General features: G+C 48.3%; 8 protein-coding genes across 10 annotated transcripts; 3 read left to right on the forward strand and 5 right to left on the reverse strand.

Moving 5' to 3' along the window:
• Window positions 1–183: 183 nt before the first annotated feature.
• Window positions 184–3028, reverse strand: FOXG_06337 (uncharacterized protein). The gene is made up of 3 exons (XM_018384961.1): window positions 1792–3028; window positions 1516–1734; window positions 184–1463 (listed from the first exon to the last, which is right to left on the reverse strand). Exons 1-3 carry the CDS (start codon window positions 2448–2450, stop codon window positions 695–697), a joined length of 1647 nt encoding a protein of 548 aa, XP_018242138.1. The 5' UTR covers window positions 2451–3028; the 3' UTR covers window positions 184–694.
• Window positions 3029–3551: 523 nt separating this feature from the next.
• Window positions 3552–5819, forward strand: FOXG_06338 (beta-1,4-mannosyltransferase). Its single transcript, XM_018384962.1, has 3 exons — window positions 3552–4256; window positions 4313–4506; window positions 4568–5819. The coding sequence occupies exons 1-3, from the start codon at window positions 4019–4021 to the stop codon at window positions 5522–5524; spliced, it is 1389 nt and encodes a 462-aa protein (XP_018242139.1). The 5' UTR covers window positions 3552–4018; the 3' UTR covers window positions 5525–5819.
• On the reverse strand, window positions 4566–6533 carry FOXG_06339 (ubiquitin-conjugating enzyme E2 G1). Its single transcript, XM_018384963.1, has 2 exons — window positions 6193–6533; window positions 4566–6126 (listed from the first exon to the last, which is right to left on the reverse strand). Exons 1-2 carry the CDS (start codon window positions 6356–6358, stop codon window positions 5762–5764), a joined length of 531 nt encoding a protein of 176 aa, XP_018242140.1. The 5' UTR covers window positions 6359–6533; the 3' UTR covers window positions 4566–5761.
• Window positions 6534–6619: 86 nt separating this feature from the next.
• FOXG_06340 (uncharacterized protein) lies at window positions 6620–7630 on the reverse strand. The gene has a single exon (XM_018384964.1). It carries the CDS (start codon window positions 7580–7582, stop codon window positions 6869–6871), a length of 714 nt encoding a protein of 237 aa, XP_018242141.1. The 5' UTR covers window positions 7583–7630; the 3' UTR covers window positions 6620–6868.
• A 448-nt stretch (window positions 7631–8078) lies between these two features.
• Window positions 8079–9038, forward strand: FOXG_06341 (diphthine synthase; the record flags this gene model as incomplete). Its single annotated transcript, XM_018384965.1, has 4 exons — window positions 8079–8213; window positions 8262–8386; window positions 8434–8714; window positions 8770–9038. 4 exons carry the CDS (start codon window positions 8079–8081, stop codon window positions 9036–9038), a joined length of 810 nt encoding a protein of 269 aa, XP_018242142.1.
• FOXG_06342 (protein bli-3) lies at window positions 8382–9992 on the reverse strand. Its single transcript, XM_018384966.1, has 2 exons — window positions 9593–9992; window positions 8382–9543 (listed from the first exon to the last, which is right to left on the reverse strand). Exons 1-2 carry the CDS (start codon window positions 9785–9787, stop codon window positions 9121–9123), a joined length of 618 nt encoding a protein of 205 aa, XP_018242143.1. The 5' UTR covers window positions 9788–9992; the 3' UTR covers window positions 8382–9120.
• Window positions 9993–10645: 653 nt separating this feature from the next.
• Window positions 10646–14162, forward strand: FOXG_06343 (uncharacterized protein). 3 transcript variants are annotated; one of them, XM_018384968.1, is made up of 3 exons: window positions 11036–11839; window positions 11889–13236; window positions 13291–14162. In XM_018384968.1, exons 1-3 carry the CDS (start codon window positions 11819–11821, stop codon window positions 13293–13295), a joined length of 1374 nt encoding a protein of 457 aa, XP_018242145.1. In that variant the 5' UTR covers window positions 11036–11818; the 3' UTR covers window positions 13296–14162. The 3 variants fall into 3 exon arrangements, with proteins under 3 accessions (XP_018242144.1, XP_018242145.1, XP_018242146.1); XM_018384969.1 differs by having other exon boundaries at window positions 11181–11839; window positions 11889–13203; XM_018384967.1 differs by having other exon boundaries at window positions 10646–11839; window positions 11889–14162.
• Window positions 11227–16166, reverse strand: FOXG_06344 (uncharacterized protein). Its single transcript, XM_018384970.1, has 3 exons — window positions 15217–16166; window positions 14538–15164; window positions 11227–14487 (listed from the first exon to the last, which is right to left on the reverse strand). The coding sequence occupies exons 1-3, from the start codon at window positions 15491–15493 to the stop codon at window positions 13676–13678; spliced, it is 1716 nt and encodes a 571-aa protein (XP_018242147.1). The 5' UTR covers window positions 15494–16166; the 3' UTR covers window positions 11227–13675.
• Window position 16167: the final 1 nt, after the last annotated feature.

Genomic DNA, 16167 nt, shown 5'->3' on the forward strand with positions numbered 1-16167 from the left:
AGTGAGCGGGCTGCAGAGCATGCGGTTACACTGCTACAACAGCCCGGGCAGACGGAATTGAGTCGGGATTAGGGGCTCTGCATCTAGGGCTCAAATGAGGTCAAGTGAGGTCACACACCAGATCTTCAGGTCAGATTAGGCTCTTTCAGTTGGAGAAGAGCCCCACAGTCCCCAATGGGTCTCCCGCGTCTGACTATCACATGCAAACTGCAATTCTGTCTCAGATATACCTTCACTGGCACAGCCTGCATAGCCTGATCACGAGCTACAGATATAACAAGCAAGATTTTTGTAAATAGTGATTGAAGCCTGTTCTATTGCTGGATATACACCTGTCTCACCCCTCTACTCTAAAGTTTCTGTCTCCATGACGAGAATCCAAGTAAAACCTATTATAATGATACATGTGATCCTCCACGTGCCCCATGAATGACCTTGTTGGCCAACTCCAGGAATACATAGCCAGAGAACACCAAGACAACCCAGCTGGCAACGGTGTTGACCCATTTACCAGTCTCTGCTCTCTGGCGGCTACCGTTATTCCAACGTAATATCCTTCAGCAAATAAATCGACAAACATCTGTCCTTCTTTGATACAAGCAAGTCGTACATTTCGTCTCGCGACAATGCTTCTCCCCTTCATTGTACATTCCCACCTCTTTCGCAATGTTTATCCCAACTTGAAACTCCACTTCTAGAATGCCTTCGCTGATGCCAATGTGGGTGTTGCTGGTGGTGCTGGAATTCCTCGCCTACTGCACCAACAGCTGTTGTCTCCTTCTCGTTCAACTTGCACCACAACGTCTGCCCCTTCTCTCAAGAGATATTCGCGAACTCGATCCCGGACGTCTTCCAACGGAGCTCCTCTTGCTGCCACTACGTGGACAACGCCCAATAACTTCCCACCACTAGGGCTAGCGCTGTGATCATCCCTCCAAAACTTTGGTGACGAATAGCCTACTACTCCTCTTTGGTTCAGAATACCGCCTAAGCTGTTTCGAAGATTGTACTCTGTATCCTCCGGGATGCTGAGTAGCAGCCGTTTTGCTGACGAGTATACTAGCGGCTTGGATGAGAGAAAGATCAGAACAGCAATAAAGCATGACGCCAACGGATCCCATCCGGCCCATCCCCAAAAGCTCGTCAATATTGTCGATACAATAACCGACACACTACCCAAGGTATCGGCAAGGATATGCAAGTAAATGCCGTGCATATTCTCGTTGTCGTGGCCGTGGCCGTGGTCATGGCCATGGTTATGACCATGATCATGGCTGTGAGAATGCCCATGGTCATGTCCATGATCGTGTCCGTGGTGGTGGTGGTGACCGAATGCCATCATTCCAACCAGGTTAACAAAAAGACCCAAAGTGCTTACAATAAAGAGCTCGCCCAATCGCTTTGTTTGAGTTCCCTCCCACAACCGTTCAAAAGCCTCAAAGGCAATTTCGACACTGAGTAGCCTACACCCAATAAGTTAATAACGGACCTGCAGATGTGCCGAAAGTTACTTACATCAACAAGATACCGTTGGCGAATCCACTCAATGTCTCAATCTTGCCGAAGCCATAAGGAAATCTCTGGCTTCGCGGCCATTTGCTCAATACAGCAGCCAACAAGCCCACCATGAGCGCCACGCAATCAAAGAACATATGGATACTGTCGCTCAGTAAACCAAGCGAATCTGTGACGTAGCCGTAAAACGCCTGTACAGCCATGAACGAAAAGTTGAGTCTAGACGGAGATCTGAATTAACCAAACATTCCAGGTAAATTATGTGGTTTCGCTTACGCCATAAAGTAAAAAATGCGCCTGGAATCCTTCTCAATTAAAATCGCATTCAAAATGGGAAATCTTGTTGTATACGGCAGAATCATCCGGGTGAATAATGATCTTTTGCCCTTGTCATCATCATGCGGATGGCCATGATCATGTCCATAATGATTGCTATGGTCATGACTATGTGAGTGGTCGTGGGAATGCGAATGGTCGTGGGAATGATCGTGATGGTGGTGGTCATGATGGTCGTGAGGAAATTCCGGAGGGGAATAAGTCATATTGGCCGATTCGGGACCTGGTGTAAGTATGCTCTTGCCTCCTGGTGTCCTCTCTTCTGTCCAACCCTCTAAGGTGTTTAATGGTGCTGGAGGGAGTTTCTCGCGGGCAATGGTTGCGCTTGTGTTGGACATGCGGGAGCGTCTGTGTCCATGCTTGTGGATGCTCGGATTGTGTGAGTGTGCAGAATGGTTTCCGTTTCCATCCGCATGATCATGGCTAACATCGTGGTTATGGTCTTCGTCGGGTACTGATGGAAGGCTCCCGTTGGAGAAAGTCGATTGTCGTCTAAGGTTGTTCAACGACGATTGAGAATGACTTCGTGTGTGTGAATGCATATGGTTCTGATGCGCATGCGGCAGAGAGGAGGTCGGAAGGGCGTATGAGGACGCCATGTTAATTTATAGAACTCGGGATGGGTGCTTAAGTCAAGAGTTCGGTCCTGAACTATGTCACGGAGACGCTCAATGAGGGCGGTGATCGGATATCGGCGCAAGTATTGGCGATTTCAAAGAGAGTCCTTACACCTCCCCTAGGGCCAATCGCAACGTCATCAGTCGAGTGTAAAATTGAATTTGTGAAACGGGCGCGTCGCAAGCAGCTGTACGGTATCGGATACAGAAAGACAAGAGAAACAGAGATCGTGGGACGCCTAGAATCCTTTTCAGAGTAGACGCGGGAGGCGTGAAGAGCCGTGGTGGTTGTGGCGGACTAGAGATAGGAGACTCCAGCACGTGGAGCTAAAAGTGACAACCCGATTGAGCAGCGATCGACGGGGAGCCAAGAGGATCAAGACCCAAGATGGAAACAGCTGAGAGAGGGAAAGTTAACGACTCGATCAGTGGATTAGAGTTGAGCTATTTGATCCTGCTGAAGATGTGGTCTTAAGTCGGTGAAAGAGTTGCTAAGGTTGTTCTGTTCGCCAAGTCTTGATACCATTTTGAAGTCACTTGATTGTTGATCTGGGTTTGCTCCTTCCTGATCCTCTGATACATCATGGATTGGCCCTCATGGCCCTGTCGTTTGGCCGGGGATTGCTAGGGGAGGGTCAGTTTTGACTGGCTGAGCGCTGGAAAGTTTGGCGTTCCCCCCTGCATGCGGTTACTTTTCCGCTAAGAGTTAGTGCATTTGATGCTCTAGCTCGCTTTTTAGGCCTAATGCTATCACACCCCGCAGCAGAGTTGCATCTCAACCCCTGAACTTCATCTTGAGATGAGGTTTGATAATCTCCCGTTGCCCGTCTGTATGCTTTGCAGTATATGTACACCCAGCCAGAAAGTATGAGCGCAAGTAGGCTGGGCAACTCTAGTTAACAAAAACTACAGCTAGGTGATTTGCGGTATTCCTATCAGCTACCTAGCACTAAGGTACATAGTAGGCAAAATTGATCAGGTCCTAAGGATATTGGGTGTTTGCTTGCATCACCTAGATTGCTTTGCTTGGCAGAGAGACATAAGCTATGACAACCATCACAGTAATTGAGGCGGATTTGTTGCTTGTTATACTGCATATTCCCTCCACTGCAGCATAAGAAGTTTACATTTGTTGTTTGGATTGAAGTTAGATGAGAGCGGTTGGTGATGCGTCCTGAAAGTTTGAGAGTGGAATGATTCATAAAGCCTTTTCGTTATTCCACAGTAGGACACCTTTTTGCCCCATCAACTCTCCCTTACCTAATGCGTCAACATAATATTTATTGATCTCTATGTTTGATCGCCTTCTAGGATCAGCTTCAATCGAGATCGCTTTGTTTTGCTATCTCGCCTTGTCTTTCTTACCGTCGGTACCTGTGCGTCCTGGCCTGTGGAACCTCGAATCTATTTGACCAGTGAGTGCAAAGGTGGCCTTGGCCTTGGCCAACACAACTCCAACAACGCCCATAACTGGTTGCGCGGGCACCACCAAAAGGATTCATATTAGCCTCGACGCCATGTTATGATTGCCGATTCATTCCTTTATTATTATGTCAGCCGCTTTTATTGTTTCCGTTATTGCTGGCGCTCTCAGCTGTGTCTTCCTGGTATGGCTGATACGTGGTCTTGCGATCCTTATTCCTACTCGCTATCAGCCATCTCAGAAAGCTGAAGATGATCATATTCAGATTCTTGTCGTCGGCGACGTCGGGCGCAGTCCTCGCATGCAATATCATGCTTTGAGTGTTGCCAAACATGGTCGCAATGTCGATATCGTGGGCTACAAAGGTATTATTCCATCACCTGAATATCGTGAGTTATGTGCACAGGCTAACACTGGGTAGAAACCTCAAGACATCCCGATCTCATCGGGAATCCTCGCGTCACTATGTATGCACTCCCACCACAACCTGAGGTCCTTCAATGGGGAACATTGCCCTTCTTTCTCAACATTCCTCTCAAGGTTTTATGGCAGTTCTGGGGCTTGTTCAGTACCTTGATGTACGATGCTCCTGCTGCAAAATGGATCATCATTCAAGTAAGTTAATATGATACTCGCGGCTCTTCTTAGCTTCACGATAGCTAACAGCCCCCCCAAGAACCCTCCCTCAATTCCAACTTTTCATGTTGCACTCTTGGTTTCCTTCCTACGAGGCAGTAAGCTTGTAGTGGACTGGCATAATTATGGCTACACCATTCTGGCGCAAGGGAAGTGGTATGTTAAGCCATTGGTTCCTGTGTACCGTTGGTATGAAACCGGCTTCGGACGCTATCTGGGAGATATCAACCTTTCTGTCACCGATGCTATGGCCCGCCAGCTCAAGGAGAAGCCTTTCAACCTGAAGCGTTCTGTCCTCACACTTCATGACCGACCTGCTCAGGTGTTCCAACCTATTCTCTCTACTGCAAAACGTCTGGCCTTTTTGTCTCGACTTGCAGAGACTAAAGACATTGCCAAGGATATTGTCGATGGAGCAGTACGGCTTATCGTGAGTAGCACTTCCTGGACGCCAGACGAGGACTTTGGTCTGCTCCTGGATGCTCTCGTCTCCTATGCCAGTTCTGCCGAGGCCTCGCCCATCCTAGCTATAATTACTGGTAAGGGTCCGCAAAAAGAACTCTATCTTGAAAAAATCAAGACACTTCAGGAGGGGGGTAAACTGCCTGGCGTTCGTATCATAACAGCGTGGCTTTCTACGAGGGACTATGCTTCACTTCTTGCTTCGGCAGACCTTGGCATCTCGCTGCATAAGTCCAGCTCGGGCGTTGATCTTCCCATGAAGGTGGTGGACATGTTTGGTGCTGGTCTCCCTGTCGCAGCATACTCGGCTTTTGAGAGCTTCAGCGAGCTTGTCAAGGAAGGTCAAAATGGCTGTGGTTTCGAAACTTCATCAGAATTGGCGGAGATTCTCGCGAGACTTCTGAGCTTTTCTGGACAAGAGGAGTTGGCTCGTTTGAAGAAGGGTGCAGTTAGTGAAGGCTCTCTGAGGTGGGATCAGGAATGGGACCGCGTAGTTGGCAAAGTCATTGGGCTTGTTGGTGAAGAGAGCATTTAGATATTGCAACTCAAGAATGAAATTAACGACGAAAAACCATCGTAATGTTTCCTGTGCAACGATAAGAAGGGTCACTATTTCACTGATGGTTCAACACTGATATAAAATACGCCCAAGGCTCCATGACACCACTTGAACGCTGGTGATCGTTCGCAAGGCGTTCCCAACCACCTAACGCCAACCCACATATGCTTCGCACTCCCATGATAGCCACATATATAGAGAATAGCCCTGCATCTAATCCTCTCCCAAGCTCTCCCTCACGCACTTTCTGCAGCGTCTTCGGAAGTCCTTGTTCTTGCCCTCCCTCTCCTCGCGGAACATACGTGCAGCCTCCACATTGGCAGGGCTCTCGTCGTTGGGGCTGTGGAAAAGACTGATGGTGCTGAGAAGAATAGTTTCGGGTGTCTGGACAGGGCTCCAGCGTTCAGAGGCTGCTTCGTAACCATACTCGTCTTCCTCGGGAGGATGGAGGATAGAAATGCAGAGCTTGCCGTTTTCGTAGATATTCGGATGGAAAGGAATGGGGTCTTGAAATGTGAGTGAAGGTGGCATGTGAGGGTAACTCGACGGAAAGGATAGACGAGCCCGGAAGTTGCCTCCTAGAAGTCGAGGTCAGCGCATGTCAAAAGTCATGAGGGGGAAGCGAGCTTAGGTTCTGGTCGTACCGCCGTAGTATTTGCAGTCGTCGCTAATCATGAGCATCACCTCCCACTCAAAGATGTTGTTATCGTTTACGAGGCCGCATGAGATGCCTGGAATATCCTTGCCAGCCTGCATCTCTTTGAGTTGTCGCTTGAGCAACGAAGCTGCTGGAGCAGAACTAGCGGCCATGATGTCTTTGTGGACGAGGCGCTTATGAGGGTTCTAGCTTGGCACTTGGAAGAAGGATTGAAGTGTGTCAGTAGAAGCTGGTGAGGTTGTATATGTCTATGCAAGATCAGTCTGCAGAGGTGTGATCCATTACTAGGTACCTAGGTAGGATATCCTGGTGGCGGCGGATGGTGGGGGACTCGTTGGGCTCTAGCTGGAAAACGGCCCCGCCTCACGGTTTCCATGAACATGAGTATGGATCCATTCGACAAGGCAAAGTAAGGACATTGGATGCTTTGATTTGCATCTATTGAGTCATGGAAGAAATGAGTTGCGCTTGGAATATGCATGCTGTTTCATCTTGCTTGGCACTATTATCTCAGAGTGTTGACTTCACTCACACCGACCTCTGTATTGTTGTGATATCTCCAACCATCTGTTTCATTCTTGGCTGTTGTACACCCATTCGACTAAACTTTTCATATAAAACCAGGTTGAACGCGGGGTATCATTAAACGACTTAGATATCCATCACTTCTTCGACGTCCCAAATCCAGTAAAGCCCATTGCTGCCATCATATCGTCTTCGTCATGTTCGCCATCAACACGAACGTCCTCTCCATATTCCATCTTCACCCTTGCCTCCTCCTCCTTCTTGATCCTCTTCCTTTCATTATCCTCTCTTCTCTTCTTCCTCCGCTCTTCGGCTTCTTTCTCAGCCTCTTCTTCTCGCAACTGTAGTCGTTCGTGTAGGCTAGTCTGCTTCTCCTTCTCCAGCTCGTCTCGCCGTCGGATGTAGTACTCAATACGTTCGTGGACTTCCTCTGCCGTCGCGCGCTTGACTTCAGTCGTTTGGCCCGTATTTATCAAGTGCTGTGGCGTGTTGAGATGCTCGATGTATTGCTTGTTGTCTTTGAACGTGAGATCGCAAGGCTCACAGTAGAAACCAGCTCCACGGCCACGCTTTCCGACGCCTGCACCTCCGGGGACAAGCTGCGTTTTTCCGATTTGTTGTGTGAGGTCTATAACATTTCGGCGTGCTGATGTGTATGTTTCGTCGCCTGTTAAAGGCTTGTGGTATTTCTTGCCTGCAAGCTTGGCTTCATAACGCGCCTTGGCCTCTTCTTTTTCTTTTGCCTCACGTTCATTGGCTTTGGCAGCGTATTCGTCGAGATCATAGGTCTTTCGAAAATCAGTATCGCCTGATGGCGCGCCACCATAGGCGCCTTTCTTGGAGTCGGACATTGGGTTATATCAATATGTGAAGAGGAAAGCGTATAGGTTCTAGATTGATCATGGATGCTAAAAGTTGGGACGCGATCATAGTGGTAGAATTTATACCAGGTCTAGCCAAAAAGAGACTCACAAGAAAACACCATCTAACTCAAAAACACGGTCTTAAAATGCAATTTCGGTTCTTGCGTCCCCATTACGAGCTGTAATCCATCTCTGGCATGCTCTCACCGCAGATGAAAACTTAGCATTGGGTCTATAAGAATATACTTGGTCTTGCACTTCGTCGAAACCGCAACATCGTCCTGGTGCTAAACATGACTCGCACCCGTGCGATTTATCCCGGGCCATAATTGCTTTAGAGCGACAGGGGTACTTGGCATGAGGTCACAGATAGGAAGCGCTAATAATACCCCGCCGCGGGGCATCTCTTTTTTTTGAGTCGCGACCTAGGGACAATTTTTCACCACGAAATACTACTGCGATAATCAGACGTAGAAGGATCACAATGTTGTACCTCGTAGGACTTGGTCTCTCTGACGAGACAGATATTACTGTCAAGGGCCTTGAGGTCGTCAAGAAAGCCTCCAGGGTCTATCTGGAGGCTTATACTAGCATTTTGCTTGTCGAGCAATCTGTCTTGGTACATGCAACCATTCCCTAACCCAAGAGCCAATGCTAATTATACTAGGAATCGTACTATGGACGATCCATCACTGTAGCTGACCGTGAGATGGTTGAGTCAAACAGCGACGAGATTCTCCGAAATGCGCAGAACGAAGATGTTGCATTCCTTGTTGTTGGAGATCCCTTCGGGTATGATCTAGTGATCCAACTTACAGCTGTATACTGATACATCATAGTGCCACTACTCATACGGACCTCGTTCTACGTGCGCGGGAACTCGAAATCCCTGTCCGAACTGTTCCCAACGCCTCCATCATGTCCGGGATCGGCGCATGCGGTCTGCAGCTCTACAACTTTGGACAAACCGTGTCCATGGTTTTCTTCACTGATACATGGAAGCCCGCATCTTTCTACGATCGGATAAAGGAGAACCGTCAAATCGGTTTACACACGCTAGTCTTGGTAGATATCAAGGTTAAGGAGGCAGAGTCTCGAGAATATGGCCCGAGGTCGTCTGGTCTATGAGCCTCCTCGCTACATGACTGTCGGCCAGTGTGCACAACAGATGCTAGAGATTGAGGATGAGCGTAAGGAGGGTGTCTATCCCAAGGACAGTCTGGCCATTGGCGCTGCTCGCGTCGGAGGTAAGACGGAGAAGTTCGTGGCTGGTACTTTGGAGGAGCTTTGCTCTACCGACGAGGAACTAGGGCCTCCTCTTCACAGTCTCGTCCTCCTTGGTCGAAGAACACACGAGCTGGAGCTCGACTACGTACGACAGTTTGCGGTTGATAAGGAGAAGTGGGATAGGCTATGGAAAGCTGAGTACGGAAAGCAGCTGTGAATGGTTGCTAATATTGTCATGAATTCGTATCGCCTTTGATAAAAGTCCTATCGCACAAGCGAGATTTGCATTATTCAGAACATTACTCTCGCGAAGCGCGCCAAGATCGCACATCCCCTTCCGAAATCTCCCTCAATGTGTTGGGCGAAGCAGGCTTGCCAGTGACGGCGCTGGAAGCAATGTCGGCAGCGCGGCTCAGCAGGTTCTTGGAAACGAGCGAATAGGTGACCGATACTGTCTTGACGCGGATGATTCCGATACGAGGATCATTCTCGGAGCCATCATGGACACCGTCACCGAGATCACCAAGCCAAGCCTTGAGTGTAGGGCTGTAGTGCTTGGAAACAAGACTTCGATCTGTGCTAATACTAGCATTGCCAGCAATGGAAGCCCACTCTCCGGAGGCGTTGATGAAAGAAACGTTGACGTGAGGGTCAGCATCGAGGTCGTCGGTCTTGCCAGACTCCGTGTTGGTGTGGAAGAGAAGGTCGATACCTCCAGTCTCCTACAATAAGGTCAGATAGAGTTTCAATTCCAATGAAAGGCACACATACTGTGGCAGCCAGCGCCATGCAGCGAGATACAAGGTTACCAGAGCCTGAGCCCCGGGTGGTCATCATACCAAACTTCTCCTTGGTGATGAAGTGGACGAGATCCTCAATCTTGGTCTGGAGGGGAACCTCCTCGGCGTTGGCCTTCTTGTAAGGATCGGCAGGGGCATCGCCAGTGTTTGCGTTAGAGAAAGACATTTTGCTTAGTTTGGTATGTGGTGGGAGTGTTTTGTGTTGTTGATGTTGATGTTTGAAGGTAACATCAGAGCTCAAGCCCAAAAGCTGAAGCTTCCCCAGCAGATTTATATACCTCCCCGCAAACAAGCTATTGCTTACGCATCATAGCATGCAAGCCATCATGTCACAATCGTATGCATTTCATCATCGATGTTCAGTTGACATGTAGGGCAATCGCAGCGGGGTGTTTGAGATCGAACAATAATAATGGTGACGTCAGCGCCCACGATGGGCTGCTGCACGGAGGCATGAAGCTGTGGTGACAACAAGCCTCGCGTCATTCTACCAATCAAGGACTACATTGGATTTCAGTAAGATGGTTTGGGGATCGGGCACAACGTCTACGTCTCAGTCTTAATGGGCTTTTATTACTTCTATTTAACCCGCGTCCTTGATAATGGGAGCCAGCATCTCATGGCCAGCCCTGGCCAAATCAGTCCAATATTAACTCGAGGCTACCGAGATACCTACCTACCTTACTTATCTAAGTGCCGAGGAGCCAGAGGAAACGAGTCTTTCCATTGTGCCATATTCCGTTCAATGCAGGTTGGCCAATACCGTTATACAGAGACCCGCTCCGCTCAATACACAATGCTTGTTCAAGGGAGCTTGCATTGGATTGAATATGGTTTTGGTTATAAGTAGGAAACTCTTGCCAGTGTGAGCCCTTACCTTACTGAATATGTTTGCCTATGGATCACTACGAGATCCTGAATAATTTTAGGGATATCTTCAGAGAGGACGCGAGGGATAATGTGACCAATGAAACTCGTAATTCCAAGATGTTGTCTCTTGGTATTCATAACTACAGTCGTTAAACAATGATCGTTCTACCCTAGCACGATCTTCGTCAAGGAATAGCATAGCAACCCTTGTGCTACACAGCCCAAAATGCTATAGGCTATCTGTTTGTTCTAAAAGACTTCCGATAGGAAGCTCGAAAAGGAGCTTTGCTTCATCCGCAGCTACATTTTCTGTTATGGCGCCCATTCAGCTTAATGTCAGTTGAGTGAGCGGTTTACACCACTGTAAGATTAGGATGTTGCTACTTGGCCGCAGTGCTTTCCTAATTCCAAATGATGGGCAATGTTTGATGACGCCAGAAGACACTGTTATTGCCTTAAGATTCCCGGATGTTTTGTCTCCGTCTATAATAAACTCCCTCTGTGGACCTTCGGAGATCTCGATCGCATGGGCTGCCACTTTTGGGAAATTTCAGTCGGCGAGCGGCAAAGGCAAGTGCGACGGGCAGCACTCGCCCGGCGGTCCTTGCCTTATTAATTATGTGTTGCAAATGGTGCCTTCCTTAATCCGAGCCTGCAACGTCACACAAGAAACAGCAGACTTTAGGGACAGGACTCCACTCCACCTGGCTTAAGCAACCTCAGGTAAGAACATACCGACCAGCGACTTCCCTACGCACTTCCCGTGCAACACCAGCCCTCATCTTCCTCCATCCAAGACAATTCTGCATTCAACAAGCCAGCACAAATAGACACTAGAGGCGTCGCGCCTTTGCTATTGTCAGCTGCAATTCGCAGATCCATCGGGAGACAAGCGGATAGCATTTCCCTAGCCGGTTGTGCCCTTTCCACTCTTCAATCACTTGACTACCCTACTCTCCTCGTTTCCCAGACCGCATCACAGCAAAAGAGACAAACACTTAATTCAGTGCCAGCGCAACAGGATTGCAGCCTACCTACTTCTGCATTCTGTTCTCTATCCAGGTCGTCTGGCTAAATACTTCACCTTGTTCCACACTTTATTCTACTCTACCCTTTCCATTGCCATCGACTGTAGAAGACCATCCCACCGATTTGTGGTCTTAGTTTCCGGCTAAGCTCGCGACATCTTCAGTTCACTTCGAATCAACATATTTGTTACTCGTCCACTCTCGCTGACTGGAAGTTGTGATCGTTCTGCGATCGTTTATGCGACGCTGTTCATACAATTAGCTATCCGCATACGTCAACTATCTTTCCAAACGTGACCATGACATCAAACACCCCGGCGGTTAGTATCTCAAAGATGTTCATCCTTGGAGCTGGCTGACAAGTTACAGACGGCTTACCCGTGGGAATGTAGGGACAAGGAAGACCAGGCTAAGGCTGCCTTTAACCATCCTCTCCGCCGTGCAAATCAGTCTCTTACCGAAGAGAACATGAAACTTAAGCGTATTCTACGCGAAAATGGCATTTCCTGGTCTTCCGTCGCTCTGAGCCATATGAATCAACACAATCCTTTGAAGCGCAAGACCCGATCTTCTATGACCGCTCAGGAGCTTGGTCACCCCTACCTTCCTATGGAAGTCATTCTTCGTATTCTGAAGTTCGCTATGAAATCTCCTTTCCCAATTGTCGATCCTCTGTCCCCCCTTACACCTGAGAACATGTCTGACAAAGAGAAAACGCGAGGCAACCAGATTGCGATTAATTTCCTGGCTACCTGCAGAGCTCTTCACGTCGAAGGTACTCGATACCTGTGGGAGTCGAACAACTTTACTTTCACAACTCCTCAAGCTGTTCGTACCTTTGCCGAGCTTCCCGTCAAATTTCGTCAAGGTATCACCCATATCACCTTTCGTGTTATTGCACGATACTATGACGATCAGCCTTGTCGCCGACACAAACTGGACCGCTGTTATCATGGCGATTTAAAGAAGGACCACGTCTTGAAAGTTCAGCAACGCCCAACCGAGTCTCCTCTCATTCGTGGTGGCTTCCGGTGCTACACTTGGAACCAGATTGTCGACTTTCTCGAGGGGCTTCGTGCACCCTTCGATCCGATTTACCGAAACAGGAAGCAGCCACGACCACGAATGCTGCCATCTCTTGTGTCTCTGCGCCTTGACCTGGTGAATTTCTCCGACACTCTTCTCCCCTTCTCCGGATCCGAACTTCATGATATTTGCTCTCATGAACTCGGCTGCACCCTGAATGAACTCCAAGTTACGGGTATGCCATTTGATGATACTGGAATGAAGGCATCTGCCGAAATGAGCGGCATGCTCAAAGACGAAGGTTTGTATCTTGATGGCCCGGCTTCCTATATGGCTCACTCTAGGCATCTCCAACCTCTCTCTGGCAAGAAATGGTGTGCTCGGGTGATTCGGGCGTGGAAGCCCAAGGATGACGACGACGAAGACAGTGAAAACGATTCGGATACTGTTCATGGCCACTCCCACAGCCATGTCAGGCTTGGCGCTTTGCCTCCTGCCCCGACTGAAGAGGGCCACCCAACTTCAAACCGCGACGAAGAATCCGTCATATGGAAACGAGTGCCGGTCTCTAGAGACATGGAGAAGCGGGATTGGGTCCAGTTTTCTCGCTCTAGTGGATACGAGATTAGCGATGTCGATTGGGACAGCGACGAGGAGGGTATCTGCCCCTGTTGCGGAGAATCCCACCCAGGCTCGTCCTTCCTGGAGATTCTAGTGGATGAAGACCTTGCTGACTGAGAATCAGTATAATTATACTATGGGACATTGGCGTTGAAAATGGGGAATCGACGATGGGATTGTTGCGAATTATATGTTTATCTCCGAACATGCTTAGATACCCCTACAAGCGATGAGGATGCTAATGTTTTTTTTACCGAACTGGAATGGAGTCTAAGGAACAAAATGATATGGGGAATTAGCGTGATGGGAATGGGCATCATTTCTAGACAGGTTAATGCCTAATTCAGTGTCCATATAGGCAAAGGTTGCCCGAGATCGAAGGTGTAACATGGAAACACTGAATATGAGTGACGGAGCGACGTCTTGCAACATGAGCAATTCGTATATGGTCTATAGGGGTCTATGAATTCGATTACATTATGTAACTGTGACAATATCATAATAATTGATCAGATACCCGAGTCGTCCTGCTCCATCTTCATCTTGTGTGAGAAGTCATTCCATGCTCTGCAACCTTCTTCGATATCCTTGTATTCATGGTCCGACATGAGGCTCGGGATTTCGTCTTCTCGAACAATAAATTGTAGCGAGAAGCCTTCAGCAGCGTGCCAACCTATATGGCAGTGCATGAGCCACACACCTGGATTGTCAGTGAGAAATGCGATTACAAGGTGTCCTTTGGCAGGCAGAAGAGCAGTGTCACGGCGTGGCGGGTTTTCTGTGTTGAGGGTGACATTTGGATCGTATGGACCAGGGCCTTGAGCGAGAATCTGAAAATCGAATCCGTGAAGGTGGATAGGATGAGAGATATCCTGTTCTGTCTCGATAGCAAGGTAAACCCAGACATCCCTTTTGGGAACGCGAATGACAGCATTAGACTTGGTGAATGAGGCGCTGTTATTGAGCTTAAGGAGGGAGGGTTCGCCCCATTCTGCGATCATGGTGGTGCTGTTGAGCGCCCATTTGATGATGCCGTCTGAGTTCCAAGAGCGGTTGGCGTGCTGTATAACTTCCATTTCGGGAGGTCCAACATTGCGAGGAACGACAGGTACAATGCTCTCGTAAGGCTCGTCTTGGCAATGATCCTCGTGCTTGCGTCCTTTCGTCGTTGGCGTAGTGCTGTTCGATGCATAAGATACAATACCGAGCGCATTTTGAGGGTTGACGTTTCTGGTGCAGTCAAGTTGAGGGATAGCGCGAAGCCAAAATGACGATGCCCTTGAAGCTTGGTTTGCTGTGACAAGAATATCCATGCGTTCACCTGGAGAATGTTAGAAGAAAGTACTGGATGAGGAGTGGTGAGAACAGTACCAATTGCGAGGCTGATGTGGTCGGTTTCATAGGGCTCAACTGATACAAAGTCTACCGCAATAACTTTGAGAGTATGATGATCGATGGAAAACTTATATAGCGTATCAATGCCAGTGTTGATGAGACGTAGGCGATATGTTTTGCCCTCTTCAAAGTCCAATCTGAATCTCTCTCCCGTCTCGTTCTTATCGGTGTCATTTCCATAAACATTAGTGCCATTGATTAGAACATTATCCATCAGTGCAGGACCCTCTCGCTGGACATCATGTAAAAGTTGATTGACGGTCTTGTGCGACCAGTCACTGAGCATGATAGTCCCAACATCCTCCTCATAGTTAGCGCTTGCGGGACCACGGATGATCAAACCACCATAAACACCATCATAAGTCTGGAGCCCAAAATGAGAATGATACCACGAGGTACCATACTGGGTCGCACGCCATCTGTATGTTACTGAGGATCCTGGTGCAACAGGGCACTGGGTAATAGCAACAACTCCATCGTGTGGGTTCGTGTAATTTTGATGAGTGCCATGGAAGTGAAAGGATGAACCGTTGGATGAAGTCTTCAGATTACTTGTCATGTGAACGACAACATTATCACCCCAGTCGGCAAATATAGTTGGCCCTTGAAAATTTAGCTCCAATTTGACATATAATCCAAGCCTGGATTCTCATACCTGGTATCGTTCCGTTGATAGCTTGGGCGAATCTGGGAACTCCATCCGGAGCAAAGGTTATCTCGCTGATTTCAAGCCAGTATTCTCTCGTCACACCAGTATCAGGAACAACCGAATAGTAATCACTGTGGATATCAAATCCACACCATTGATCTCGAGTAGTAGGTGTGTTCCCAGAACATGGTCCTTGTTTCTGAAACTTGGAACTGATGGGCTCCGGCAAGGCGGTTAAGGGCGAAGCCAAAGCGATGAAAAGAACGGAATACAGTCTGGACATTGCGAAGGATGAGTAAAGTCTTTTTATTGACTTCAAGCGTGAGTTATCGCTATAATGCCACGATAAACCCCTTCTTTTAAACAAGTACTTCAACTCACGAGAACGGGACTCCCGCCATGAAGAACAAAGTCTCGTCTGATCACCATACGCCGCAACCGGGATCAGCGAGATAGATTCTAGTCATATGAAGTACGGAATTACTTTAGACCTCGTGGGAAGTCCTATGTTGAGAAGCCATGGCGTCGAATCGCACTTCATCGGAAGGACCGAATATGTCGATGGCGTCGGCGAATGGACGATTCTTACGAGTTGTCTCCCGAGATTCACGTGATCCAATACACAAGAACTAGCAAGTAACTGGTTTCCTAAAACTCTGATTATGATGTACTTCGTCATCCGTGTCAGGAGGGGCTTGCGGCAGAGGAGCCTCGGGGCATTTGATAGGCATAGATCGCATCAGACCGGAAATGCCGAGCTGTCAACATGAGCTCATGGGAGTGCCGTTACTGGCTTCAACTTCAATAGAATTACATCTATGTAAAGTTTTGAAGTGTTCAAGCATCGAAGACGTATGATTTGTCCCTTCCCATATGACAATCTCGTCCTGAATGTCTCTGGGCTCGCCGTATTCCGAACTCGACTTTTTTTTTTTTTGTCAGAGCGGAAAGAGATCA

The sequence above is a fragment of the Fusarium oxysporum genome, chromosome 2 (assembly GCF_000149955.1).
Source record: "Fusarium oxysporum f. sp. lycopersici 4287 chromosome 2, whole genome shotgun sequence".
In the NCBI taxonomy this organism is placed as follows: domain Eukaryota; kingdom Fungi; phylum Ascomycota; class Sordariomycetes; order Hypocreales; family Nectriaceae; genus Fusarium; species Fusarium oxysporum.

Excerpts from the sequence above, each read along its gene's own strand:
- FOXG_06337 (XM_018384961.1), bottom strand. The coding sequence starts at position 2,450 with ATGGCGTCCTCATACGCCCTTCCGACCTCCTCTCTGCCGCATGCGCAT. Across the intron at positions 1,735-1,791 it reads CGCATTTTTTACTTTATGGC|ACTCAACTTTTCGTTCATGG; the intron begins GTAAGCGAAACC and ends ATCTCCGTCTAG. Across the intron at positions 1,464-1,515 it reads GCCAACGGTATCTTGTTGAT|GCTACTCAGTGTCGAAATTG; the intron begins GTAAGTAACTTT and ends TATTGGGTGTAG.
- FOXG_06338 (XM_018384962.1), top strand. The coding sequence starts at position 4,019 with ATGTCAGCCGCTTTTATTGTTTCCGTTATTGCTGGCGCTCTCAGCTGT. Across the intron at positions 4,257-4,312 it reads CGATATCGTGGGCTACAAAG|AAACCTCAAGACATCCCGAT; the intron begins GTATTATTCCAT and ends AACACTGGGTAG. Across the intron at positions 4,507-4,567 it reads CAAAATGGATCATCATTCAA|AACCCTCCCTCAATTCCAAC; the intron begins GTAAGTTAATAT and ends AGCCCCCCCAAG.
- FOXG_06339 (XM_018384963.1), bottom strand. The coding sequence starts at position 6,358 with ATGGCCGCTAGTTCTGCTCCAGCAGCTTCGTTGCTCAAGCGACAACTC. Across the intron at positions 6,127-6,192 it reads CGACTGCAAATACTACGGCG|GAGGCAACTTCCGGGCTCGT; the intron begins GTACGACCAGAA and ends CTCGACTTCTAG.
- FOXG_06340 (XM_018384964.1), bottom strand. The coding sequence starts at position 7,582 with ATGTCCGACTCCAAGAAAGGCGCCTATGGTGGCGCGCCATCAGGCGAT.
- FOXG_06342 (XM_018384966.1), bottom strand. The coding sequence starts at position 9,787 with ATGTCTTTCTCTAACGCAAACACTGGCGATGCCCCTGCCGATCCTTAC. Across the intron at positions 9,544-9,592 it reads GCATGGCGCTGGCTGCCACA|GAGACTGGAGGTATCGACCT; the intron begins GTATGTGTGCCT and ends ACCTTATTGTAG.
- FOXG_06343 (XM_018384967.1), top strand. The coding sequence starts at position 11,819 with ATGACATCAAACACCCCGGCG. Across the intron at positions 11,840-11,888 it reads TGACATCAAACACCCCGGCG|ACGGCTTACCCGTGGGAATG; the intron begins GTTAGTATCTCA and ends GACAAGTTACAG.
- FOXG_06344 (XM_018384970.1), bottom strand. The coding sequence starts at position 15,493 with ATGTCCAGACTGTATTCCGTTCTTTTCATCGCTTTGGCTTCGCCCTTA. Across the intron at positions 15,165-15,216 it reads TATCAACGGAACGATACCAG|GGCCAACTATATTTGCCGAC; the intron begins GTATGAGAATCC and ends TAAATTTTCAAG. Across the intron at positions 14,488-14,537 it reads CCACATCAGCCTCGCAATTG|GTGAACGCATGGATATTCTT; the intron begins GTACTGTTCTCA and ends AACATTCTCCAG.